This window comes from Cyphellophora europaea, assembly GCF_000365145.1.
Source record: "Cyphellophora europaea CBS 101466 unplaced genomic scaffold supercont1.1, whole genome shotgun sequence".
NCBI lineage: Eukaryota > Fungi > Ascomycota > Eurotiomycetes > Chaetothyriales > Cyphellophoraceae > Cyphellophora > Cyphellophora europaea.
Window position 1 is genome coordinate 1,115,426 of NW_008481797.1, and position 24,515 is coordinate 1,139,940.

Below are 24,515 nucleotides of genomic sequence, written 5' to 3' on the forward strand. Positions count from 1 at the left end.
ATGAATTAGGTGAAAAGTTGAATGACTTTGCTGTGAATCGTTGAGGACAACAAGCTGCGAAAGAAGACGCCATAATAAATCGAGTGACCTCGAAACGCGCGGTCATAACTTCGGTCGACCGAGCAGAAACTAAGCATCAAGGACCGAGCGCGCGGGTGCTCCTTTCCAGGGAGGAGACCTTCCCTTAGAAGGCCTAGCCTCGGGCTCTCGAGGCCGCGAAGCTCGTACAAAATTCATGTACGACAAGGCACGCTCTGCGGGAGTGTTGGACTTGCCTCTCATCGTATTCTCTAACCTGATTTTGGGACCATCGAACATCGTCTTGCTGCTCGCTCCAACCGACTGGCTAGAGCCGAGCACGTCGAAATCCCCTGACGCTTACACATGCCTCCGCCTCTGCCATTTGGCCAGGAACTCTCGTCCTGCGAGCCTGTACGTGTCCGGCTCGACAATATTTCCTCCCTGACTCTCCGTCTGCAGCACTAGGTTGTAGCCATTTCCCCCCTGGTCGTAAGAGGGCCAACTGGGGAGACCTTCGCCATTCGGCGTCCCGTCGTGCGCGAATGTGATCCACTGTGCCGACATTTGGTCGCTGAGGGCCTGATACTCGGCCGGTCCACCCACTGCGAGGCTGTTGAACACGAATGCAACTTCAGAGAAGTGCGCTACGCCTTTGGCCGCAGGCGCCAGCTGGCCCGATGCTATGGCTGTTGTTGCGGTAGTGTTGATCACGTATGCCCGCGTATTGAAACGGTAGATGAAGGTGTCTCCACCATATTTGGCGTACTGGCGTGCGTCGAACAGTCGCGTTGAGTGGTAGAAGATGTCGCCAACGATTGCGGCCACTCGCTTGTACTGCCAGCCGAGATCCGCAAATCGTTCGTCGCCAGTATTCAGCGGGATTCCTAAAACAATCAGCACGTATGTTGGCTTACTGTTCCATCCGTACTTACCCTGGGCAGGATCGTCGGGGTACAACTGCATGATCTCCCGCACCGCCGATGGTGTATAGCCGAATCCTACACCATTCAACAAGAACTCGTACAAGTCGTCATCTGTGTTGATTGCACCCACGGGCGCATTGTCGGTCCCCTCGTCTGAGTTCGAGCCGTACAAGTGCGGCACTTTGGCAAATCGACCACTCTGCAGTAGCTCAGTTGGATACCCTGGTACAATGTCTCCGTCCACGGTGGGATACCAGCCCGGTCCGACGACCGCTGACGAGTTAACGTAAGGCAGCAAGTCCTCAAAAGGCACGGTTCGGAGGCACTCGAGCGTGTCGATGGCTTCTGTGCAGTTGACCTTGTCGACAATGTTGTCATAGATCGGTTGATACCACTCGGTCCCATTGTACCACGCCGTCGCTGCACTGCCGCTCTCCTGAATGGATCGATGAAACAGGCCGTCACTTCGGCCGCCATAAGATAGCAGCAGTTGTCCCTAGCCAGCATCAGCGAAGCACTTCTTTCAGCCAATCGCTCAACTCACCACTGCGAAGCTTCCAGAGCTCTCCCCCCAGATGGTTACGCAATCCGGATCGCCGCCAAACGCCTTGACGTTCTCCTGCAACCATGCCAGGGCTTGTCTCATATCTCTCAGCGCAATATTAGTGTTCCCACTCCCAGCAATCTCAATGCTGTACATCATCCCCCAACCACCTTTCCGATAATTGATACTGACGCCCACCACCGGCTTCCCAATTTCAACACTGCGGTCGACCAAAAACGTCAGATTGTAGTTGGGCAAACCAGTGGTACCCCTCTGATAGCTCCCACCATGGATCCACACCATCACCGGCAACAGCGTGCCATTCCCACCCCCAGCAGGCCTCACGACATTCAAACTCAAGCAATTCTCGCTCATGCCATACGGCGCACCAGAAGTCGGCGGGCGGTCATCCGGGCACTGGTCGCTGTACTGCGCCGCGGGTCGCACACCGTCCCAGGATTCATTTAAGGCTTGCGGTATCCGAAAGCGGTTGGGCCCGCCAGCATCCTGGGCGTACGGGATTCCCAGGAAGATGTCTTGACTATACGAGGGCAGATGGACACCCGAGTAGCTCCCGTTCAGCACCGTGACGGTAGGGTGGGCGGAGGCAGGACGTGAAATGGCAATCACGAAGGTGGCAACGAGGGAGAGGAACAGCCTCGGTCCAAGATGGGACGACGACGCCGCCGCCATACCTGTTGTGCTACGGCCGAAATTGAAGCTGTAGCTCAACAAGAACGACTCGTAGCCCTGGCTGCTCGAGAGAAGATATTTTCGTAGGATATGGCGCGTCACTTTACCTTATTTTATCATCTGCCCGCCCACCCCCAAGGCAGAGCTACACAATATGCAGCTTAGCAAGCTTGGGGGGGCCCGGGTATCCGTATCGGTGAAGTACCTAGCCCATTACTGTACACAGTACACAGTAGATCTCGCAAGCTCCGGCCCCGAACCCCCCCAGCTTAGTAGCTACAGTAGCTAGCTTTGCAAGGTTGCTTGCCAAAGCAAGCAAATGGTGTCACGCCCATCAAGCTCCCAACTCCACCCAGAGATACGGAGTACTTGTACTTGTGCCCCGTTGTAGTGAAGATTTGCGCCGGCTATGGAGATGGGCGCACTCTCACTCTGTGAGGGGATTTGGGGGGGAAGGCGGTCAGCATATGTATAAGCGGGCTGAGCGGGCATGCTGCCACCACAAGCCTTGGCATCACGACCTGTCAGATCAGGTACTTGAGAGCCATGGAAGCCAGAGGATGGAGGATTGATTGTGGCCTTGAATAAGTAGTTCATGTGCAGAGTAGCTCACCACTAGAGATCCATTCCAGTCCTCGTTCAATGGCTCTTCGGGTTTCTGGCACGCAAGCATGTTTAATCAGGCGGCGGCGTCATCTTGTTGATGGCTGTTATGTCACCATCCTCCCATATCACAATACGTGTACCGGTTTACTTGGAAAGTGTATGCTTCATTGTCGGTCGTGTCATCAAGTCATGATCGTCTATCCTATCTAGAACGACTATAGGTCATCAAAATCTTCGTCCCACCCCAGCTGAGCATAGAGGCTCTGCTCCATACGAGTTCCACGGCCTCCACTGCTGCCGATGCCACTGTCACTGAACAATTGATCGCCAACACCCTTGCCACCCATCACCCTGTCCATGGCCATGCCAGCCTTCTCAGGGATTTCTGGCGCATCCTTGAACACGTCTTCCATGGTAACGTCGCTGCGCTTCAAAGGCGTGAACAGAACTGCTTTGCCCGATTTGGTCATTTTGCTAGTCTGGAGAGGCGTCTCAACAGGAAGGTCTGAGCGTGTGCGCCTAATGGACGGCGTGGCAGCGACGAGTGCGCTGTGTGATGCAGGAGGAAGACCAAGGTTCAATGGATCAGATCTTCGGCTATCACCACGGGACGGCGTGTCGTGAATTGCATCTAACACGGCTCGTTTTGTGGCTGATGACCGCGGAAGAGTCAGGGACGCTGGCTTGATGGTCGACGAAGGAATGACGGGAGCGACCGGTGCTTGGACGACCTTCGGTTCTACCGCGTAGGACATCGCTGTTGCGAAGCTATGCGATCTCGGCTTGCTGGGGGTGGCTGTGATCTGGACGGCATCTCTAGCAGCCTTTCGCTTTTCGGCCTCGTCCACTATTTCCTTTGCAGCACTGGTTCGGTTTGGCTTCTTGAGAGCTTCGATAGCTGCGGCGAGCTCTTTCTTCTGCAGACCGACTCTCTCGAGCTTGCGTCGTTTTGCCTCTTGGATACGAGCATCTGCTGCCAGATCGACCTCGCGGTTGTTGAAGCTTACCGACTTCTGCAACCCAGCTCGACTTGAGGGGCGCGACATGATTTCCGATGGCTCGCGTTTAATGCTTGATTTTCGCTTGTCGGAAGAGGAGCGTGAAAGGATAGGAGGGGTTGCGTGCCGTAGTTCCTGATCTTCGCTGAGAACTCGTTGCAACGACATCTTCACCACAGGCTGGCTCTTGCCCTTTCCAGAGCTGCTCGATGGGCGAGTACTGGTGTTGCTTCGCGGCTGCTTCGGCCGTTGCGGCGAAATGCTAGGCCCTCCAAGCTTCTTACATACAACCTTGACAAAGGTTGGAACTTTTGGAGCGTAGAATGGAACAACCACATCCGTACAGAACTCTTTAAGACGGTCTCTTCCTTTGTCGACACCATCATGGGCCTTATCGGGCGACTCGAGAACATCGTCTAACGTCACAGCGTGCCAGATACACAGTCGATCGAGGAGTGTTTCTAGTTCAGCAAGATAATTTGGCGCTTTTGCCTTTTTGGTGACCGGCGTGTTTCTGGGAATGACGGCCTCGTCTGAGGCTTCGCTTTTGATCTTGGGACCCGAATGGACGGCGGTCTCGAGTGCCTGATTCGGTGTGATGGAGTCCAGAGTCAAAGCTTCGAGAATCAGCAGCACTTGCATTTCGGTTTCTCGCACGCGTAAATCTGTCAAGCGCTGCTTGCTCCTTTTCTCTCGGTCCTCTTCGTTGCCCGACACCTCTCGTTGGTCCCACCATCTTCGGACAAGCTCATCTTCGCCACTGTAGAGGCAATTCTTGCCCAACTTCATGGCTTGGGGTTTACTTTTTTTCTTCCTCTTCTGCTTTTCTTCAGCTGCAGGTGATTCCAAGTCTTTCAACATATTGGGGATAGTTTCTTTGTACTTCTTCTCCATGCGTCGTGTTGTAAGCATACCGGAATTGTAGACCTCTTTCAAATCATTAAGCGTAATTGATAGGTCCGGGTCTTTAAGCAGACCCCGCGCACGAACAAGAGAGCTTTTGGCGTAGAAAGCCAGGGATGTTCTGGATAGATAGAGCGTCTCGAGATATTGCATGCGGAGGTGCTCGACCGTGCCTGACTCAAACCTTTGGGTGATTGGTGGTATGTCGAAAGTGTTACCAGGCTCGGGGGTGTCCTGGACGGCATTTGGCTGGTTCACAGCAGTTGTAGAGGGTTGCTCAAGCGATAGAGCTGGTAGATATTCTGGATTAGACGATTCCTGAAATGCGGCAGTGGCACCTGCCATTCTGCCCTCTAGCTCTTGCGGGGATTGCACAATATCAACAGGAGTGTCATCGAGTGGCGAAGCTTCCTCTGCGCGATCTTTTGACTTTAGAATAGACATCCTGGCAAGTGCACCCTTCCGATTCGCAGGCTTCTTTGGACTGCGCGGTACAGGTAATGGTACCGATCTCACGCTAGACGAAGAGCCAGCACGAGAGTGGCTACGGAAGTTTTCGTTCCGGTCCGGGCCCATGGTCTGCTGCTTTGAAGCTTCATCATTCCCGCTCACAGCATTCCTGCAGGACTCCTCGCAGACCCAATTGTGTAGCAGTACCGCAACGAAGGCTCGGTCTTGGATCCGTTCTATAGCGTAAAGTCGGCCATTGGGGTTCAAGCGGGCTATTGTGACATGTTTCGGCGCGAGATTCTTAAATGCCGGACCGGAACTCTCAAAAGTATACCCTGGTGGAAGATCGGAGGAAGTGGTGCTCTGGTCGATCCAGGCAAGCGAAAGGTCTGCACGCGCGAGGGTGGCGACGACGGTGAAGGTGGCTGACTGAGGTCGTGCATTTGAACTCAATGCCTTCGCAGCTATCGAAGCAGCCTTGCTCGCCTGAGCATCACTAAATGCACGTTTTCGTTTTCGGGAGGGAGAATCGGGCATGCACTTTGGATTGAGTTGATTTTCGGAGGCAGGCACGAGCGGGTCGCGCTTCGGAGGCGCCTGCATTTTTCGTGAATGATCGAGACTTCCATAATCAGTCTCTGCGGCTACGGTTCTTGCTCGTCTTCTGTGCAAGGCATCGCAGGCATGCTGTTCTGCTGGGTGGTAGAGAACGCGCTTCGATAAGTCGCCCTGCGTCACGCGTCGAGTAAGTGCTCCACCTGTCGCTTGGCGCCGGCCACCTGCTCTTACCCTCACCCATGGCAGTACGGCATCCCCCACACTTCGGTCTCCCATGGCATCTCTCAACTATTCAGCAATCCATGATGATGATGATCACTCGGAAGACTGATCACATATTGGCTCTTGAATCCTTTATTGAAATCCCGTTACCGGGCGTTGCGGCAACTCCGCGGCTTGCATGACCTCGCATCAAGTTGACGACCCCGATAATTTCATGAGGCTGCCCGCAGAAAGTCAGCTAGCGCAGGTACAGGTATCTCAACCTAAGTCTGTGCTCAATACAGAGCATCAGCTAAATGAGGATCGTGGCAATGGTGTCCTGGTGACTACTGCGCCGCCAAGACTTTCACTGCCTTTATGGATTAATCGTGACTTGGAGTAGTATACCTTAGTATACCCACCGCGTGAGTGTCCTATGCCACAAGCTTCCATGAACTCACGTCCTCATGCACGGCATCAGCTCCACACTCATGCTCTGGCACGGCGGCAACATCGTCTACCAGGTAGTCATGGCAATTGCGTTCCCGAGCTTCGCTTAGTAGCAGCCTGGTCAAGCAGGTCCCTCGGTCCTTGGCAAAGGCCAGGGCCATCAAGGCCTCCAGACACTTGATTACTTTCTTGCAGTTGCGTCCTGCCCGACCGAGGCTGCGGTGCAAAGTCACCTTCAAGCCATGTCGAGGTGGCTTCTGGGCTTAACCTCCACAGTCTCGCCCTCTGAGTATATAACCCAACCGTCGAGCACGCAGTCCAGCCACATCTCCTCGTCCCAACCACTCAAACCACTAAACTCTACCCCACGGACCATCCCAGCCCCAACAACGTCAACCCCCAAGGCTAGTTCAACAACATGGCCAAACCAATCACCATCCCCGCCACCCACGTCGCCCTCGCTGACAAGGCATGCCGCAACCTGGTCGCCGCCTTCCTCAAAGACTTCGGCCCGACCACCACAGCCAGCACGCTCTCACGCGGCGACTTCACCGCCGTCTTTCACCCGGACGTGCACTGGTACGACCACGCCTTCCTGATCTGCCGGCAAGGCCACGATGCCGTGGCGGGCTTGCAGGTCGCGTTCCGGCATGCGAATCAGCCCTTTGATGTTGAGATTAAGGTATGTTTATGTGTATTTCTTTGGGGTGCATGGGTGTAGTTAGCGGGCAAGTGAGAGGACGTTATACGATGGGTTGTGGGAACCATCCTCTAACGGAGACGGTATCAGGCAATTACGCCGACGGCCAAGGGTGCGATTCTCGAGCAAGTGTGGGTAGGGAGGCTAAGCAACGATATTGTAAGGCCAGATGGTCAGGTCGTTGTCAAGGCCACGGGGAAGGACTTCAGGTGCCATGTGTGCATGGTGGTAGAGGTCGACCAGGATGGCCTAATACGGAGGATTGATGAGTATTATAACAAGGCGTGGGATGATGGAGTCCGAGAGGCCGAGTATGTGGTTATGAAGGGAGGAAGCCTGAAGCAACGAGTTGTTCAGACTCCGCTCTGACAGAATCGCTAGGTAGTCGCTCGGATATGCACAAGGTGAATGCCAGGGTCACCGATATTCCCCCTGCCTGAGTACTCACCCCATTGACGATAAGAAACACGACATCACTTCGCAGACCAAAGAAGCAAACTTATGGGCGCTATACTGCGATGGGCTCCGGCAGAGCACGTGGTAGAAGCTGCGGGGCGGTGTGCCGTGGACCAAACCGTCCATGTTAAGCACCCATCGAGGCAGCTTTCGTAGTGAAAGGTCCAGGTTGCTGCAACGCGCTAACCCGTGCTTAGACTGTTCCCCAGCCATCCATAGTGAGAAATTCGTCGACATGGGGAAGACCTTGGAAGCGCCTCTGGAGAGAGTGATCGCTCGTCTTTATGAAGAGATAAAGAAAAAGATCATCATCCTGAAAATCGAGCCGCGATGTTGACTCATGTTAGAACCTTTGCCAGGCAGATCCAACAATCATGCCAGGTTGAGCAGAGGTATGCGTGTGAATGTGGAGTATGACGCGATGAACGCTACGCACATAACATCTACCAGCATCTCTAGACGCTGGGCAGGCACCAAGTAGATAATTGAGAATCGTTGAGCCCAGAGCTGGAGCAGAGGGAGGGTCTGCCAAAAGTGAACTTGAAAGTGAACTTGAAAGTGAACTTGAGGGGGTCAGTGCCAAGCTTTTGTTGCATCACAACAACCTTGACGCGACCGTCGCGTTCACGCAGCCTTCCACCATCTTAACAACCCCGCCATCCTGCGCGACAAGCGCATCACCTATTAAGAGCTTCGCATTGCCTCCGGGCATGCCCATACATAATGGCCCGCCCTCGCGCAAGAGTGCGACAACTACCACAAGCTGCATCGCCCCGCAGGAGCCCTGGCAAGACACAAAAGAGTCCTCGAGCATCACAGAACGAGAAACTTGCGCACAAGCCGGTTGGTAAGAGACTCGCAGACAGCGATGACAGCGATGAACTCGTCATCAAAGGTCAAGGACGCAGGAGGGGACGAGACACCCAGACATACGATGTGTACGCTTCTGGAGCTCTTGGGACAGGCGACGAACCCAATGCTCACCCGACTCGCGCGCAGCGCCGCAAGCAGCTCGAAGAAGCCAAAAAGAATGGCGCTCTACCTTTGAAGTCTCCACTGGCTTCTGCCTCAGTATCGCGGGACAAAACTCCGGCGCATCAGCCATCTTTACAACATTCCCAGACACGCTCTCCCTCTCAAGGCCCCGCTGTTCAGCCACCGCAACATGCTTCCGGCGCACAGCCCACGCCGCTGCACGAAGAGTCCATCTTGAATGGCATCAAGCCCCGTAAGCGACAGAATAGCATTCTGCTCGATCCCGGGTTGGACGAGTCAACGCTCGGAAGCTTTGCACTACCCGAAGATGAGAATTCGCCCTTGCATTTACCAAAGCAGAAACATGTTGAGCGTACACCTCCTTCAAATCCACCAAGCTCCGGTTCGAAGAAGCGCAAACTTGGTCCTGACGATGTACCCACCACACCCGCCGAGTCCTCGAGGATATCAGAACTCTTACCCCAACAGTCCCATCCCGAGCCACAATTACCTCCACAACCACTGTCTACGCTCCGGATGTCAGGCCAAAAACACCGGCGGAAGACAATCAACCAAGATGACGACGAGATCATGGCTCCGCCGATGAGCAGCAGCAGCTATGCCTCTTCGCCCGCCAAAGCCCCGCCACTACCAAGCAAGCGCGGTAAATCAAAATCCAAAGCACCCCCTGCAACGCTCACCACTCAAGAGCTCCAAGCGCAACTCATGCCGAGCAAACGTCAAAAATCGACGCGCAACCGCCACGCTGCAGCCTCTGTCTTTGACATTGCCTCAGATACCAACCCAGACGACGCCATTGCACCGTCCGAGGACGAAGACGACTCCACGTTCCTCGCACCAAGCAAACGCAAGTCTACCAAGACCGCTCCCCGCCGGCAGACCTCCGCTACTGCCACCAAGGCCACCACGCAGGCCTCTTCGCGGCGGAAAGCCGCAGACAATGCGCGGAACAAGAAGAAACAATGTACGGCGCCCGCACCTCTCCTAGCTTCCTCCCACCTCCGCTCGCGGTCCACCGCAACCACAGCTACAGACACAGACACAAACGCACATGATCAGCCGGCTAAATTCCCCTCGCAGCAACAGCAGCTCTCCGTCATCAGCGCCGCATCCCCACCCCAGCGTCCTCGTACGCGCGCCGCCGGAGCCAAAGGCAAGGCGCGGTCTACAGGGAAAGAGGCGCGAAGTGGTGGCTCCCCCCTCAAGCAGTCGTTCAGCGGGCGAGACAGAGAGGTCGGCGACAAGGAGAATCCGGGTGGTGGAGCAGGAAGTGGTGACGATGAGCTGATCGAAGTTGGCGTGGAGGCCGAGGCGAGAGCTCAGGAGGAAGAAGAGCTACGGTTGCCGAGTCCCAAGAAGGCCGCATTCGGCGGCAAGTGGGCGGAGATTGATGATTTCGAGATGGACTTTGAGGATGTCGTGGTTGGAAATGTTAGCAGTGATCCGTTGGCGAGGTAGTTTTGTTGCTATAGGTGTAGCTATCATGCCGGTGGTTGTGTAGGAATGGATCAGATCAAGCCCCCATGATGGAAATCGACTTTGAGAACATGAGAGACTCTTGGAACTATGCTCGCTGATCTGTACATGGGTTACCAGGTCTTGGGTGTTTCAAGTGCAGGATGAAGATGGAGTGAATCATCTTTCATTCACTTCTATGCTCTACGCTACGCTCATGCTTTGCTTCTTGGGCGGTCACTCATGTGCTTCATGATTGGCATCGTGGTAGTCTCTCACTTAAAGACCTTCACTTCCCCCTCCTTCACCTTGCCCTTGCCCACCAGATCAACGACCGTCTCGGTAAAGACTCCCTTCACCTTACCCGCGTCCTTACCCGCCACATTCAACTTGGCGACCAGATCCGCGAGCTCATCGGCATCGGTCCCAGCCAGGACCTTGTCGACATCGTTGAGGACGGCGTCGACTTGCGCGGCCGACGCGTCTCCCTCAGCGAAGTAGTTGACGTCCTTGACGGAGCCGCGAGCCACACGCTTGTTCTTCTTGACCGCGTTCTTCGCGGCTTCCTTGCTCTTCTTCGCCGCGTCCTTGTCGGCCTTGGCCTTTTCTTCGTCCTCCAGCCGCTTCTTCTCGGCGGCTTCCGCGGCAGCCTTCTTCTCTTCCGCTTCTTTCTTCTCGCGCGCCTCCTTCTCGATGCGCTTCTTGTTCTTGGACTGGCTAGCTTCCTTGCGAAATTGCTTGATGCGCTCGTCATTCTGGAGGCAGAGATCCACGGTGTTGCGCAGGCGGGCAGTGTCATCGGTCTTGCGCTTAGCGCGGGCGTTGCGGTTCTTTTTCTCGATGTGACGCTTGTGGTCGCGATCGGCATTGTCATCTGGAACGTCTTCATCGAGGTACTCGAAGCTGCGCCAGGAGTCAAAGTTGTAGAAGAAGTCGTAGAATTCTTCGACATCCTCGCGGCTGGACTTTTCGTTGCCGAGCTTGGGCACAGGCGTCTTGTTGGAGAAGCGGGCTTCGGATTCAAAGAATGCGCCCCATTTCTTGTAGAAATTCTTCTGCATCTCCTTCTTGGTGGGCGGCTCAACATCAGCTGCTTCGTCAACAGAGTCGAATTGGCGACGCTTGACAGGGTCGGAGAGAGTTTCGTCAGCACGCTGGATGCATTTGAAGAAAGAGTCGCTCTCGGCTTGACCCGCGGCAGCCTTCTTGTCGGGGTGATGCTTCAGGACCTTCTTGCGGTGGGCTTTCTTGATTTGCTCGGGAGTAGCGCGGTAGCGGTACTTAGAGAGACCGAGAACAGCATAGTGATCTTGTCCCTATTGAATATGTTAATACTGGTCCTATTAAGGGTTCGGGCTCGATATACCTTCCAGTCCTTGGCATCACGTTGGAGCATCATTGGGTCTTCAGGCTCGCTGATCTCGCCATCTTCATCATCTTCTGTCTTCTTGACCTTGGCTAGAGCCTGAATACGATCATCTTCGGAGAATGTGCGGCCGTGACGCTGACGGCGGGCGTGAGCAAGGAAGGCTGCACCAAAAGGCTCGACTTTGCGATTGACTGCGGGAGACAGAGTACCGATAGCGCGAAAGTTGGGAGTGCCTTCGTCGCCCTTAAATGAGTCCGGCTGCGGCATAACGCTCGAACTGGGCTTCTTGTCGGTGGCGACGGCTTCCGTCATATTCATTGAAGTTGTCGGGATTGGTCACCTCCTTAAGATACTCGCCTATGTACTCGTTGTAGAGAATTAGATTTAGGTTGCGATCTGCAGCGGTGTCTCTGTAGGTCCTCTTGCCGTCGATGTACGGACGCAAATCTTGCTGACAGCGACCACGAATGTGAAAGACGTGATATCTTTTGCTGCGGTCGTTGATCAACTGGCGGAGACTCGATAGCTCGTCTGGTGAAGAACGCTGAGATGCAACAGCAGCAAGGAGGATGAGGTAGGGCTGGGGGATGCCCAAGACGTGGATGTCGTTGAGGTCGAGACCAAGGCGACGGACGATGGGATAGTAGACGTCGTATTCGTCAGTGTAGTCGATCGGGTGTTTGTTCTCGCGGTCTTCCTCCGATTCACAAACACCAGTCCACATGAAAAAAGGCTGGGATACAAGAGACATGGTCCAAAAAAATTGTGGTTCGGTGATATCGCGTTATCTCCTAGGGTCAGGTGATATGGTGTTAACTCCTAGCGCTGTGCAAAACAGGCCCTGATTTTCTGCTCACGGCGCCAAGCCAGTGCAGGCTATCCCTGTTATGGTTAGTATGCTGGCCCAGAGCTATCGTTCCAGCCTTGCACAGCCTTGCCATGAAGATATCTCAAGCAGCTACAGATCAAAGCACTTTCACAGCATAGCATCAATGCATTGTAACATCAATCTATCTGTATCCCAGCATAAGGAATTCTAAAGGAACAGTAAATACTTCTCGGAAGACACGTGCGTCGTCAAAGGCTACCATCCCTGCAAAAGAGTTCTTCGACCACTCCTGAACTCTGGCCAAGGTCAGAACATCAACCAGCTTCAGTATCTGCTATTTCTGTCAGTCAAGCCTCTTTTGAATTCTCAGGTCCAACGCGCCGCCATCTATTACAGGCCACCGCATTTGAAACGCCTTCAAAGTACTTTGTGAGAGTCGTGTATCAGCTATCTTCAATCCATACTGCCAGCATGGCTCTTGCAGCATACCGTCATCTACTACGGGCCGCCCGAGTTGCCTTTCAGGGAGACGTCCAACTTCTGCAGGCTTCCCAATCACAAGCGCGGCAGGGTTTCCAAGATAAGCGGTCTTTAGACCCATCATCTGAGGAAGCGAACGAGGCAATTAAGCACGCCGAGGGCGTGGCGGAAATCTTGAGGACGAATGTGGTGCAGGGGAGGAGAGCCGACGGCGAGCATTCATACAGTGAGTATACGTAGAAAGGCGAAGGAGGCTGTGTTTTGACTGACGCTCGCAGAATTGAATATACACAAGGACACTGAGCGAGGTGAAAATGATACAATCAAGAACCCGCTCGGAAAGGATGGAAAGGTCAAAATAGGGGGCGCTTAAAGGAATGTTTTCGTTTCTATCAACGCTGAAAGAAGTTCATGATACCCCATCGTCATGTTGGCCACCGAGAAGGGCCTACTGTACCAAAACCAAACGCCTTGCTCAAATATCACCTTCAGGCCGGTAAATATTCAATCACCCGCCAAGCTGGCATATTGCACTTCTTTCGATCCTGGTGGGGGTGCGACAACATATGTACTGCTTTGGACGCCTTCTTGTTCATCTGGTTCTAGTCCTTCCCCGCCAGCACGGGCACTCTGTCCACTCTGTGCGGCCTTAGCACCCGCCGCCGTTTGTCGACCCTCCTTTGCCCATTCCATTCTCTGCTCGCGGTCGGTGTTATCGAGCGGCTTTGGCTTGCCCCAACGAACGCGTAACGGGCAGCCCTGGATGACAGCTTTGCCTTGACATTCTGCTGCTGCTGCCTCAGCTCCCTCTCGGGTGGCGTAGTTGATGAAAGCGCAATGTGAGCGGTGTGAACAGACAATCGATCTTATCTGGCCAAAAGGTGTGAAGAACGTTCGAATGGCGTGCTCGGGTAGATCATCTTCAACACCGGTGACGAAGAGTGAGGTAATATTCGGGTCATTCGGTGGCAGCCAGTCCGATGGTTGTGGTGCTCTGGCGCCCGCGACAGCTCTTGCGGAACCACGGCCGGGTTTGGCTGCGGCCTTCTTGACATCAGAGGTTCGCACTGGGCCGGGTCCTGGACCATAGCCAATCTTCTTCTGCTCAGAGGATGATGCTGTGGATGCACCTTCATCTTCCGCAGCCTCTAACCTTCTCTGTTTCTTGTAGTAAGGCTCGCTGTTGGCAAGGCGTCGCAATAGATCTCGAGCCTTCTCGTCGGTCTGATCATACTCTTCCAAGGCGCCGCGACCCTCCTCGAGTTCTCTTTCGTGGTTTTGAGCGTAGTATTCCCGGTTGATTTCCGACTGAGGGCCTGGGGCCACCATCTTGAGAGCGGCATCTCTGACGGTAATGGGCAAGCCAAACGAGAGATCGAGCATGCACGACTGGCAGCAGTTCTTCAAGCGCGCGCATGTGAGGCAGATATTTGTTCGCTTCGTCCGTGCCGTTCTGTCGGCCTTCCATCTGAAGACTGTGTAAGGTCTGCTACAGACTTTGCACTCTGCTCCGTAATCGTCCTTCAGCATCTGCACATATGGGTTATCGGGAAGGCAACTTTCGCAGACGGAGGGAAAGTCGGTAGTCTCCCACCCCGACCGATTGAGGTCCTGCTTAATCTGAGCTTGCGCCATGGTGAGTGTATGCGAGGGTAAGTGAGGCTCTGCGGCGGGGTTGGAGACGATTTTCGCCTTGCTGACTTATTGCAGTCTGCCAACCAGATGCGAGTCGTCACGTGCAAAAATCTGGCATGAGCCGGGCTAGAAAGACGAGGGGTGGGCTGAGATTTCCCACCGCTTCCCGAGATTGCGCTAATGTCGAGCTTGGCAGGGACCAACGAATCAGGTCGTGCGATTTGAGTGGCCGCATCAAAAAGTCGAAAGGAGCACTCCCGGCGTTGGGCGAGCACCATTAAGTTCGCCGCAGCAGCCAGATTCGTGCCTCTTGACCGCCTGCTGGTACCGTCTCCTCCACTCTCTATTATATAAGTAGTCAATCGCAGACTGTCATTACCTTTCAACAAAGTTGTCTGATATTTCAACATTCAACATGCCTGCCTCCGTTACGTCTACCACCGCGAGCAACTGGGACCTGGAAAGGGAGGACAAGCAGCGAGATGCTGCCTTTAACAAAGTCCTGCATGGCAAGTCTGCGCAGGCTCGTGGAGGTCTAGCTGCCATGCGTAATAAGGACGCGGCTGCTAAGAAAGAAGCGGTCGAGGAATACTTCAAGCATTGGGACAACAAGGTCGCTGCCACCGAGACTGAGGATATCCGGAGGCAACGCAGAGACGAATATGCCACTCTTACCCGACAGTAAGTGCATTTGCTACCATTACTCCGGCTTTCCTGACTTTCACAGCTACTACAATTTGGCTACCGATCTATATGAGTACGGCTGGGGCACCTCCTTCCACTTCTGCCGCTTTGCCCACCGGGAGCCCTTCTACCAAGCCATTGCTCGGCACGAACACTACCTTGCTCTGAAGATGAATATCCAAGAAGACATGAAGGTTCTTGACGTCGGGTGCGGCGTTGGTGGCCCTGCTCGTGAGATCATCAAGTTCACCGGCGCCAACGTCATGGGCATCAACAATAACGACTACCAAATTGAGCGATCTCTGTACTATGCTCAGAAAGAGGGCCTTGCCCACAAATGGGGTGCCACGAAGGCGGACTTCATGCAGATGGACCTGCCCGAGAACTCATTCGACGCGGTCTACGCTATCGAGGCTACCGTCCACGCTCCCAACTTGCAGGGTGTCTACGAGCAAATCTTCAGGGTTTTGAAGCCTGGCGGCACGTTTGGAGTCTACGAATGGCTCATGACCGACAACTACGACAACGACAACCCTGAACACCGTGAGATCAGACTAGGTATTGAGCAGGGCGACGGTATCTCCAATATGGTCAAGGTTTCTGAAGGTCTCGAGGCCATCAAAGCTGCTGGCTTCGAACTCGAGTACCATGAGGATCTCGCTGATCGTCCTGACGAAGTTCCGTGGTACTATCCTCTTGCTGGTAATTGGAAGTATCTTTCCGGCATTGGTGATATCTTCACCATTGCTCGCATGACCTGGTGGGGTCGTGGCCTGGTCCACAGGTTTATTGGCGTTGGTGAGACTCTGAGGCTGATGCCCCGTGGCACGCAAAAGACAGCCGATAGTCTGGCCCTGGCAGCTGACTGCTTGGTTAAGGGCGGCCAGAAGAAGCTGTTCACGCCCATGTACATGATGATTGCAAAGAAGCCCAAAGCTTAGGAGGCAACGCATCGACCAGGGGTTTCATCTAGCACTCGAACTTTCGTACAGGCGTTTTTGGCAAGGGTCAAAGAGGCAACCCAGTAGACATGTTTTCGAAGATGATGCTCGAATAAGCAGACATGTAAATACAACCGAGCAGGAAGCGCAAAGCTGTAATGATAAAGGAGTTGTCACAATCAAATACAGATCTTTGATAAATTCACGTATTGACAAATCAGTTGGTAGATGATACCATTCGTAGAAGGTCGAAAATTCGCTCAGTGGTGTTATCCAGAAGTCTGGTGTTTACCTAGGTAGGTATAGTAGCAGGGCATTTATATTTCACTGCCTGAGAAACTGCCAAGCTCGACCAGCTGCCCTCAAGTGGGAACATTCTTGTCCTCACATCCTGTCCGACTGGCCTATAGAGTTATAGGTTAAGTATCCCTTCCGGTCCGACTGAGTTACAACGTTCTCTATGAATAATAGCCAGCCGTTGTCATTAAAGATCGCCAGCCGCCCGAACCACAGCTCGCACAATCTCCTGCTCTAATCCCTCGTCTCGTCCACAGAACGGGCTTCTAACCACACCAATGTCCGCCGACTTCTGGGCCTCGTACCTCTCCGGTGCCCTCGGCATCCTCATCGGGAACCGCCTCGACGTCCTCAAAGTTCAAGCCCAAGCTGGCCTTGCCTCCGGTCCCTCCTCCACTCCATACTCACCCTCTGCCACCTCACCACTCCTCCCGCCCTCCCCGGCCTCTCGTACCACCGGACGGCCAGCCAACCTCCAACACCTAACCCAGCATTTCCGCGGCGCCGCCGCCCCCATCCTGGGCTATGGCGCCCTCAACTCGATCCTCTTCATGACATTCAACCGCACGCTCCAGCTCATGAACCCGGGCCTCTTCGACTACACCAAGCTGGCGGGCTGCTCACTGTCGTCGATCTGGGCTGCAGGCGCGCTGGGCGGGCTCGCGACCTGGCTAGTCTCCGCGCCGAGCGAGCTGATCAAGTGTCGCGCGCAGTTGCAGGTGGGTGGGCAAGGGAGCAGTTACGGCGTGTTTCGGGAGGTGGTGCGGGAGGGGGGTGTACGTGCGTTGTTTCGGGGCGGGGTGGTGACGAGTGTGAGGGATGCGGTGGGGTATGGGTGGTATTTCTGGAGTTATGAGTTGTGTAAGAGGTTTTTGGTTGGGCGGCGGAGTCCGGATTGGTGGGAGGACTTGAGGGGGTGGGAGGTGTTGTTGGCGGGTGGGATTGCAGGCGTAGTTACGTGGGGGAGTGTGTATCCCGCGGATGCGGTCAAGACAAGGGTGCAGACTCAGCTGGGGCCGGAGCGCAAGGGAGTGTGGCGCGTGGTGAGGGAAGTATACGCCGAGGGCGGGGTGAGGGCATTCTACAGGGGGTTGGGGGTGTGTAGTTTGAGGGCTTTCGTGGTTAATGCTGTCCAGGTGAGTCTCGTTGCTGGTTTTTGTGATCTGTGTATGACTGACGGTCTACAGTGGTACGCATACGAAAACATGATGGCCGTACTGAAGGCGCCCGAATGAGCTAAAATTCGGTACAAGGCAACGTTTCTACGTGATCAAGTGGTCCCGGTATTGGGGCTGGAACAGATTGCAGCAGCGAGGTAGGCTCCGATGCGTGGTTGCCCAACGGAAGGTGATCAACTCATATCATTTGAGCTAGCCCATTGAAGGCTGCGACAAAGCCCCGCCCGCCATTGGGCTCAGATCTGAATAGCACTATACACGGGATATGAGGCGTAAACCAGGTAGCGAGTCCCGGCTTGGGGGCTTGGAGCTAGGCTCGGACGTTCGCCGCTCGGCCGAGGAAGCGACGCTATTGTGAAGTTGTACTCGCCGATGTGCTGTGCCTTTTGGGTACCCATTCGAGTATGCTTTTGGCATAGCTTCAGCGATTTGAGGCATTTGAGAGAGGTGTCGCAGTAACTTGAATGTCTCGCTGGCTCGAGGAACATCGATCATTGCGGTGGAAGAGGTAGTGTTGTGAAGCTTAAATATTCACCCATCAAAAGCTTCAACTTGTCTGACTCAAGACCTTGAGAGGCGGGAGCCGATCAAGGAGTTGCTGTGAGGTTCCGACCTGAAGTGACAAGGTGGCGATTGAGCTTCAACGCCTGGTCACGGCAAGCATTGTCGATTGAGGTGGAGGGAATCATATCGCACGCTTGTCAAACTGGATCGGCTGTGATCCCTTTCCGACGAGACTCGTCGTTAAGACTGGTTTCACCATGCACGAAGGCTGTGATGCGTTCACTGGCAAGTAATAGTGTCGGTCTTGCCTCACATTCCCTATTCACCCGCGTTGGCCGTTATCGGTGGTTAATCCGACAGCCGCTTCAGCAAGTTTCTGGGTGTGAGCCTCTGCTTTGAGATCCTTGACGCTTGCTGCCATTTAGCATACTTGATACGAAGCCTTGGGATTCATCTTACCGTCTCTTGTGGACTTTGCCGCGACGGTGCTCATTCAGGTTGTGGGAATCTGAGAAATATTTGGCACATTCTACACAGTAGAACTCGCCCAGGCCAGGAAGATCCTCCGCAGCCTTTGAATCCTTGTGCTGAGCAAGGTGTTTGGGCGATTTCAGATCAGCCTTGACCTGGTCAAGATCGCTTTTGGTCGGTCAGTAAGGTGCTGGTGGTTGTATTGTCTTCAACAACTTACCGCGTATGGCGTCTGGTCTTGACCATGCGACGAACTGCGTGGCTACCCATGTCTGTAAATTAGTCGTCGCCGTTGTTACCGGAGAAAGTCGGGGTAGACTTATATCAACGCCGAGGCGCGGATCGTGAAGAAAATCATGCTGGTTTTTTCGAATCAGTGGTGGGTCCGCTCTGGCGAGTCTGGGGCGACGTCAGATGAAACTTGTGTTCCAGCGAATCAGCCGCGACCTAAACTCAGCATGCGGCGCACTTTCCGGCAGTTAACCAGGAATTATGAAAGTGTAGGAAGGTATTGCTTCGCATTGTGTGCAAGGGCACTACGCTCGGGCAGAACTGCGTCTTCGATCTGGTACTTCTATTAGTTGCTGAAGCTGAGCGTGAAGGTGTGAGCACATGCATGGCGACGATGGCAACTGAGGAGCACCAAGTCGCCTAGCCTCATTTAGGGTGGTCTGCAGGCCATGAAAGATTCTCCAGGTCCAGCAGCTTAACAGGGCAATTCCCCTAGGACCGAGGCCGATATATAGCTCATACATGCCCTGCTAGAGACGTGACGACTCCTGAAATCCAATCCAGGGCTTAACCAAAAAATTCAGCACCGGTTTTTGAGCTTTCCTGGTCATTGGGAGCAGCCGGTGCGTATCCTCGGCTTGGACCAATCGTGCTTGCGGGATAGCTCAGACTCCGCATATTGCCCGTCCAAAGCTTCGCGACCTACTCTTCACCTTTTCACCACACCTCGCTCTCCACTCTTCACACGTTTTTGAGGGCCTGCGAGCTCGTTTTGCGGCATCTGAATAGAGCTCTCGCATCGCCGTCAATATGATGTCTATCAGGCCCTTCAGTCGCCTGGCTACTCGCCTGGTACGTACAGTTACATCATCCCTCCGCACCTCAAAACATGCGCTGCATTCAACCTTCCCACGCCGCGATAACGATACCTATATGGCTGGCAATGCTAACACTGATTCTTATAGGGCTCCAATGTCACGACCGTTAGTTTTGACTGCCGCATGTAGATTTCCGCAGCTTGCAAGCTAACACATGAGCAGCCCCTCCGAGCCAGCCGAGCTGGCTACGCTACCGTCTCCGACCCTCCTCTCGACAAGAAGGTACGCCAAATCGACTCGCGATGCTTTGCACGCAATAAATCTGACATGTTGGACAGGTTGAGATGACCAACTGGGAGAAAGGCCACTACATCAACTACAAGTAAGATCTCCGGACGACCAAGGCCGTTAAGACCATTGATGGGCTCTCAGCTGACGGGATCGTGCAGGAAAATGTCCGAGAATCTCTCCATTGTGAGAAGCAGACTCAATCGCCCTCTCACCTACTCCGAGAAGATTCTGTACTCCCACCTTGACGACCCTCACGGACAAGACATTGAGCGTGGCGTTTCATATCTCAAGCTGCGACCAGACCGCGTCGCCTGCCAGGATGCTACCGCTCAGATGGCTATCCTGCAGTTTATGTCCGCCGGCATGCCTTCAGTGGCGACTCCGACCACTGTCCACTGTGACCATTTGATTGAGGCTCAAATTGGCGGTGATAAAGATCTGGCTAGGGCTCAGGACATCAACAAGGAGGTCTACGACTTCTTGGCCTCTTCTTGCGCGAAGTACAACATCGGTTTCTGGAAGCCTGGTTCTGGAAGGTAAGATCTCGCGTTACTCCGCTTGACCTAACTATCTCATGCTAATGTTGCTATAGTGAGTCTTTGACAGCCGACGACACGATTTCGCGTCATCCCAAGCTGGGCAGCTTTGGCTGGCTACCCTCAACACCCTCACCTCCTTCACGGAATTTCAATGCTAACTGTTGAAAGTCATCCATCAGATCGTCCTGGAGAACTACGCCTTCCCCGGTGGCTTGATGATTGGCACCGACTCGCACACGCCTAATGCTGGTGGTCTTGGTATGGTTGCCGTCGGCGTTGGTGGTGCTGATGCTGTCGATGTCATGGCCAGCCTGCCGTGGGAACTGAAGGCCCCGAAGATGATTGGTGTCAAGCTCACAGGCGAGATGTCTGGCTGGACTGCACCTAAGGGTAAGATACCTCGGCCAATTTCGTCTAGCTCTATTGACTCGACGCAGATATTATTCTCAAGGTTGCTGGTGAACTCACCGTGAAAGGTGGCACAGTATGAAACCCCCCAATATTATTTATTTGCCAATGTACTGACATATCTCAGGGCGCAATCGTCGAATACTTTGGTGAGTAACATCTACTCTGTAACGTGTCCTTGGGCTTCTCTATCTGAGATCCTGGTGGGAGACTTTGCTCCCAGGAGGACAGAACTTCCTCTGAGGGCCGGAGACAATATGGGCTATTCTCGAGCAGCTGACTAACATCAATGCTACCAGGTCCCGGCGTCAACAGCATTAGCTGCACCGGCATGGGCACCATCTGCGTAAGTCATTCCCCTAGTAGATCCCTGATCCTTTCAGATGGTCTTCACAGGTCGAATGGATTCACTGAGTGGATTCATGCACGTGAACGCGACCCGGCGGTCACAAGCGAGGAGCACCGTCACATCTACCTTCTGAATCAGGTTTTACCAAAAGATGCTGACCACTGTATAGAATATGGGAGCTGAAATTGGCGCTACCACCTCGATCTTCCCCTACAACGACCGCATGTATGACTATCTGGCTGCCACGAAGCGCAAGGCTATTGGCGACTTTGCCCAATCTTGGGCCCACGAACTCAAGGAGGACCAGGGTGTTGAATACGACCAGTTGCTCGAGATCAACCTTTCCGAGCTTGAGCCACACATCAACGGCCCGTTTACTCCCGATTTGGCCACTCCCATCTCTAAGTTCAAGGAGGCAGTGGCCGAGAACAAGTGGCCCGAGGAATTGAAGGTCGGGTTGATCGGTTCTTGCACCAACTCCTCATATGAGGACATGTCTCGCGCTGCATCCATTGCCCAAGATGCGATGGACCACGGTATCAAGGCCAAGTCTCTCTTCACCGTCACCCCTGGCTCCGAGCAGATCCGTGCCACGATCGAACGCGATGGCCAGCTGAAGACCCTCGAGGAGTTTGGCGGCATCATCCTTGCTAATGCTTGCGGCCCAGTAAGTCTCCGAGCAATATCCAATCAAGGCTACAAGATGAATTCTTCGTGCTAACCAGGCCATCAGTGTATTGGACAGTGGGATCGTCAGGACGTCAAGAAGGGCGAGGCCAACTCTATCATCTCCTCCTACAACCGAAACTTCACCGGACGCAACGATGCTAACCCGGCTACTCACTCTTTTGTCACTTCACCGGATCTCGTTGTGGCTATGACCATTGCCGGTGATCTCAACTTCAACCCGTTGACCGACACTCTCAAGGACAAGGATGGCAAGGAATTCAAGCTCAAGGCACCTACTGGTGACGGTCTACCTCGCAATGGCTATGACCCAGGTCGCGATACATACCAAGCCCCCCCGGAGGACCGCGCATCGGTTCAAGTCCAGGTATCACCCTCGTCTGACCGTCTTCAGATTCTGGAGGGCTTCCAGGCATGGGATGGCAAGGACCAGCTTGACCTGCCAATTCTGATCAAGGCCCAAGGCAAGACCACTACTGATCACATCTCGATGGCCGGTCCCTGGCTCAAGTATCGCGGTCACTTGGACAACATCTCGAACAATATGCTGATCGGTGCCGTCAATGCCGAGAACGGCGAGGCCAACAAGGTCAAGCACTTCAAGACCGGCAAGTACGACGCTGTCCCTGCAACTGCCCGCGAGTACAAGAAGGACGGCATCAAATGGGTTGTCGTTGGTGACTGGAACTACGGGGAGGGTTCATCGCGCGAGCACGCCGCTCTTGAGCCCCGTCATTTGGGTGGTCTCGCCATCATCGTCCGATCTTTCGCTCGTATTCACGAGACCAACTTGAAGAAGCAGGGCATGCTTCCTTTGACCTTCTCGAATCCTGAAGATTACGACAAGATCAATCCCGATGACAAGGTGGACATCATGGCCACTGAGCTCGAGGTTGGCAAGCCTATCACCATGAAAGTGCACCCCAAGGATGGCAAGGAATGGGATTGCCAGCTTTCTCACACCTTCAACGAGGGCCAAATCAAGTGGTTTAAGGATGGCAGTGCGCTGAACACCATGGCCAAGTCCGCGGGCCACTAAGCAGAATGTGATTGGTAGGGGATCTACATGAGGACAAGCATGAGCCAGCGCTAGCCACAGTCGGGGCTGCAAAGGCTGCACGAGATGGCTGGGCGGAGCGAAGCACGCACGAGACAATGAGACTAGAATGGAATGAAGCCGTGGCAGGTGTGGGGGAGGAAGAATCGGGATACCTTGTACGTACGTGTTTCATCAGCGCTATCGAATACCAGTCTAAATCCACCGTCTATTCTATATCAAATGCGTACTAGAGATGCTTTCGAATTCCTTTGCGATCATACTGTATTTCCAATGATTATCAACAATGCAAGTACTTGTATCATTCCTGGCTAAACCCTGGTATCTGCTATTACTGTTCTGCATGTTCTCGCTAGTGGGTTCGCTGTGGATCAAAGGACGAAGGACTAAAAGTACAGTAATAGTCGGTATCATAGCTGTCCATTCGACCGTGAACCGCACCTTATTGGTAGTATCACGAAGTATCACAGTAGAAGCTTGTCGTGAAAAACGACGTGCCTCTGAGTATATTTGCATGCCTCAGTCGCGCGTCACTCGTAATTCATTAGTACCTCACATGTGCCTCACTTGTACCTCACTTGACGATATACGCCTCGGATCTTATCTGGACGTCATTCGAATTGCAACATATGCAGACCTAGGTCCTCGTCGCACCAACTCAATATTTCTCGACGATATGAAACGCCGCTGCCGTCCAGCACTAATTGAACCCCTGGGCGGAGCCAGTACCTCGATATCAGCACCGCCGAGAAGTGCCAATCATCCGGATCGGGTGCTGAAGCTGCGACGCTCACCGCTCTCCGCTGCTACCAGCACCAGGGCACCGGGGTCAACACAATTGACGGGGAGGTTCCCGAGAGTCACAGCAGACTACCACCCAAAAACCTCTGTTGTGAATACGAGGAGGGCGCCAGTCACTTTTATCGATTCGGAAAGGTGATCTGCTGTGATTCCGGGGAGGCCGTTCGTCGATATCGTCGATAATTCACTGTGACCTTCTAGGAAACCCAGAAGCCTTCAAGTCCCCGTCAGTCTTGTCGACCCCTGGTGGAGTCCTCCCAGCCTTGTCCGCCACGGAGGCTCGGCATAGGTTGGTGGGTATCGGGTTGTCTGAATGCCACCCGCTGATCGCAAAAGAAAAGAGAAATCTTCTAGAGTTTTCTATGCCTCTCCACCGGTATGCTGCGTATCATCGAACGGTCCCTGGCACGAGGTCGAACAAGGTTTCCTGCTTTCCGCTCGTCGCTGGAGTTGTTGAGAGCGCAGTTATGTCGTACTGCGATACGGAAAGCGGCCTGGGCGCCTGGGCATGCTCGGCATTCACGGTAGGACGCTAGAGGTGATTTGGCAGCGGAACGCTGCGGCTTGCTAGTGGTCAATCAAGCGGCCATCATCGGACTTTTTGCCCCCGTCTGTGCCCGGCTGGATGTGAGAAATCAGCCGCTGAGATGCGCCACGGAGCAGCCTCGAATTTTGAAGGATTGCCACGCCGCCGAGAGCCAGCCAAGCTCTGGGCAGCCGCAGGCTTTGAAGCTGACTGGCTCGCGTCGGCAACTCGGAGACCAGGTCTGTTGAACTCCAGCTGCTGCGGCGCGTCACATTCGCAATCGCTTGCGATCAGCATTCACGAGCTTCCCGAGGTGTCCGATCGAAATCGCTGTGCGGGACAGCTCAAGCGACCCCTCGAGCGTTTGACAACGGTCGGGGTTTGGTCGCTGGGGTGTCGAGTTTAGAGTTGAGCATGCTCGCCGCTCCGGGAACCGATCAGGCTTTTGAACAGGCGCGGAATCAAC

The 24,515-nt window shown here is 54.1% G+C and overlaps 11 protein-coding genes across 11 annotated transcripts; 6 read left to right on the top strand and 5 right to left on the bottom strand.

Moving 5' to 3' along the window:
- Nucleotides 1-378: 378 nt before the first annotated feature.
- On the bottom strand, nt 379-2,181 carry HMPREF1541_00393 (uncharacterized protein; the record flags this gene model as incomplete). Its single annotated transcript, XM_008712699.1, has 3 exons — nt 379-905; nt 954-1,440; nt 1,489-2,181. 3 exons carry the CDS (start codon nt 2,179-2,181, stop codon nt 379-381), a joined length of 1,707 nt encoding a protein of 568 aa, XP_008710921.1.
- Nucleotides 2,182-3,002: 821 nt separating this feature from the next.
- HMPREF1541_00394 (uncharacterized protein) lies at nt 3,003-5,741 on the bottom strand (the record flags this gene model as incomplete). The annotated part of the gene is made up of 1 exon (XM_008712700.1): nt 3,003-5,741. One exon carries the CDS (start codon nt 5,739-5,741, stop codon nt 3,003-3,005), a length of 2,739 nt encoding a protein of 912 aa, XP_008710922.1.
- Nucleotides 5,742-6,765: 1,024 nt separating this feature from the next.
- HMPREF1541_00395 (uncharacterized protein) lies at nt 6,766-7,416 on the top strand (the record flags this gene model as incomplete). The annotated part of the gene is made up of 2 exons (XM_008712701.1): nt 6,766-7,029; nt 7,138-7,416. The coding sequence occupies 2 exons, from the start codon at nt 6,766-6,768 to the stop codon at nt 7,414-7,416; spliced, it is 543 nt and encodes a 180-aa protein (XP_008710923.1).
- Nucleotides 7,417-8,226: 810 nt separating this feature from the next.
- On the top strand, nt 8,227-9,957 carry HMPREF1541_00396 (uncharacterized protein; the record flags this gene model as incomplete). The annotated part of the gene is made up of 1 exon (XM_008712702.1): nt 8,227-9,957. The coding sequence occupies one exon, from the start codon at nt 8,227-8,229 to the stop codon at nt 9,955-9,957; it is 1,731 nt and encodes a 576-aa protein (XP_008710924.1).
- Nucleotides 9,958-10,229: 272 nt separating this feature from the next.
- HMPREF1541_00397 (uncharacterized protein) lies at nt 10,230-11,635 on the bottom strand (the record flags this gene model as incomplete). The annotated part of the gene is made up of 2 exons (XM_008712703.1): nt 10,230-11,270; nt 11,321-11,635. 2 exons carry the CDS (start codon nt 11,633-11,635, stop codon nt 10,230-10,232), a joined length of 1,356 nt encoding a protein of 451 aa, XP_008710925.1.
- A 988-nt stretch (nt 11,636-12,623) lies between these two features.
- On the top strand, nt 12,624-13,005 carry HMPREF1541_00398 (uncharacterized protein; the record flags this gene model as incomplete). Its single annotated transcript, XM_008712704.1, has 2 exons — nt 12,624-12,858; nt 12,911-13,005. The coding sequence occupies 2 exons, from the start codon at nt 12,624-12,626 to the stop codon at nt 13,003-13,005; spliced, it is 330 nt and encodes a 109-aa protein (XP_008710926.1).
- Nucleotides 13,006-13,136: 131 nt separating this feature from the next.
- Nucleotides 13,137-14,267, bottom strand: HMPREF1541_00399 (pre-mRNA-splicing factor slt11; the record flags this gene model as incomplete). The annotated part of the gene is made up of 1 exon (XM_008712705.1): nt 13,137-14,267. The coding sequence occupies one exon, from the start codon at nt 14,265-14,267 to the stop codon at nt 13,137-13,139; it is 1,131 nt and encodes a 376-aa protein (XP_008710927.1).
- A 415-nt stretch (nt 14,268-14,682) lies between these two features.
- On the top strand, nt 14,683-15,892 carry HMPREF1541_00400 (uncharacterized protein; the record flags this gene model as incomplete). The annotated part of the gene is made up of 2 exons (XM_008712706.1): nt 14,683-14,948; nt 14,995-15,892. The coding sequence occupies 2 exons, from the start codon at nt 14,683-14,685 to the stop codon at nt 15,890-15,892; spliced, it is 1,164 nt and encodes a 387-aa protein (XP_008710928.1).
- Nucleotides 15,893-16,467: 575 nt separating this feature from the next.
- HMPREF1541_00401 (uncharacterized protein) lies at nt 16,468-17,424 on the top strand (the record flags this gene model as incomplete). The annotated part of the gene is made up of 2 exons (XM_008712707.1): nt 16,468-17,325; nt 17,377-17,424. The coding sequence occupies 2 exons, from the start codon at nt 16,468-16,470 to the stop codon at nt 17,422-17,424; spliced, it is 906 nt and encodes a 301-aa protein (XP_008710929.1).
- A 769-nt stretch (nt 17,425-18,193) lies between these two features.
- On the bottom strand, nt 18,194-18,612 carry HMPREF1541_00402 (uncharacterized protein; the record flags this gene model as incomplete). The annotated part of the gene is made up of 3 exons (XM_008712708.1): nt 18,194-18,281; nt 18,331-18,510; nt 18,563-18,612. The coding sequence occupies 3 exons, from the start codon at nt 18,610-18,612 to the stop codon at nt 18,194-18,196; spliced, it is 318 nt and encodes a 105-aa protein (XP_008710930.1).
- Nucleotides 18,613-19,844: 1,232 nt separating this feature from the next.
- On the top strand, nt 19,845-22,704 carry HMPREF1541_00403 (aconitate hydratase, mitochondrial; the record flags this gene model as incomplete). The annotated part of the gene is made up of 7 exons (XM_008712709.1): nt 19,845-20,208; nt 20,390-20,611; nt 20,659-20,705; nt 20,757-20,778; nt 20,929-20,975; nt 21,148-21,645; nt 21,712-22,704. The coding sequence occupies 7 exons, from the start codon at nt 19,845-19,847 to the stop codon at nt 22,702-22,704; spliced, it is 2,193 nt and encodes a 730-aa protein (XP_008710931.1).
- Nucleotides 22,705-24,515: the final 1,811 nt, after the last annotated feature.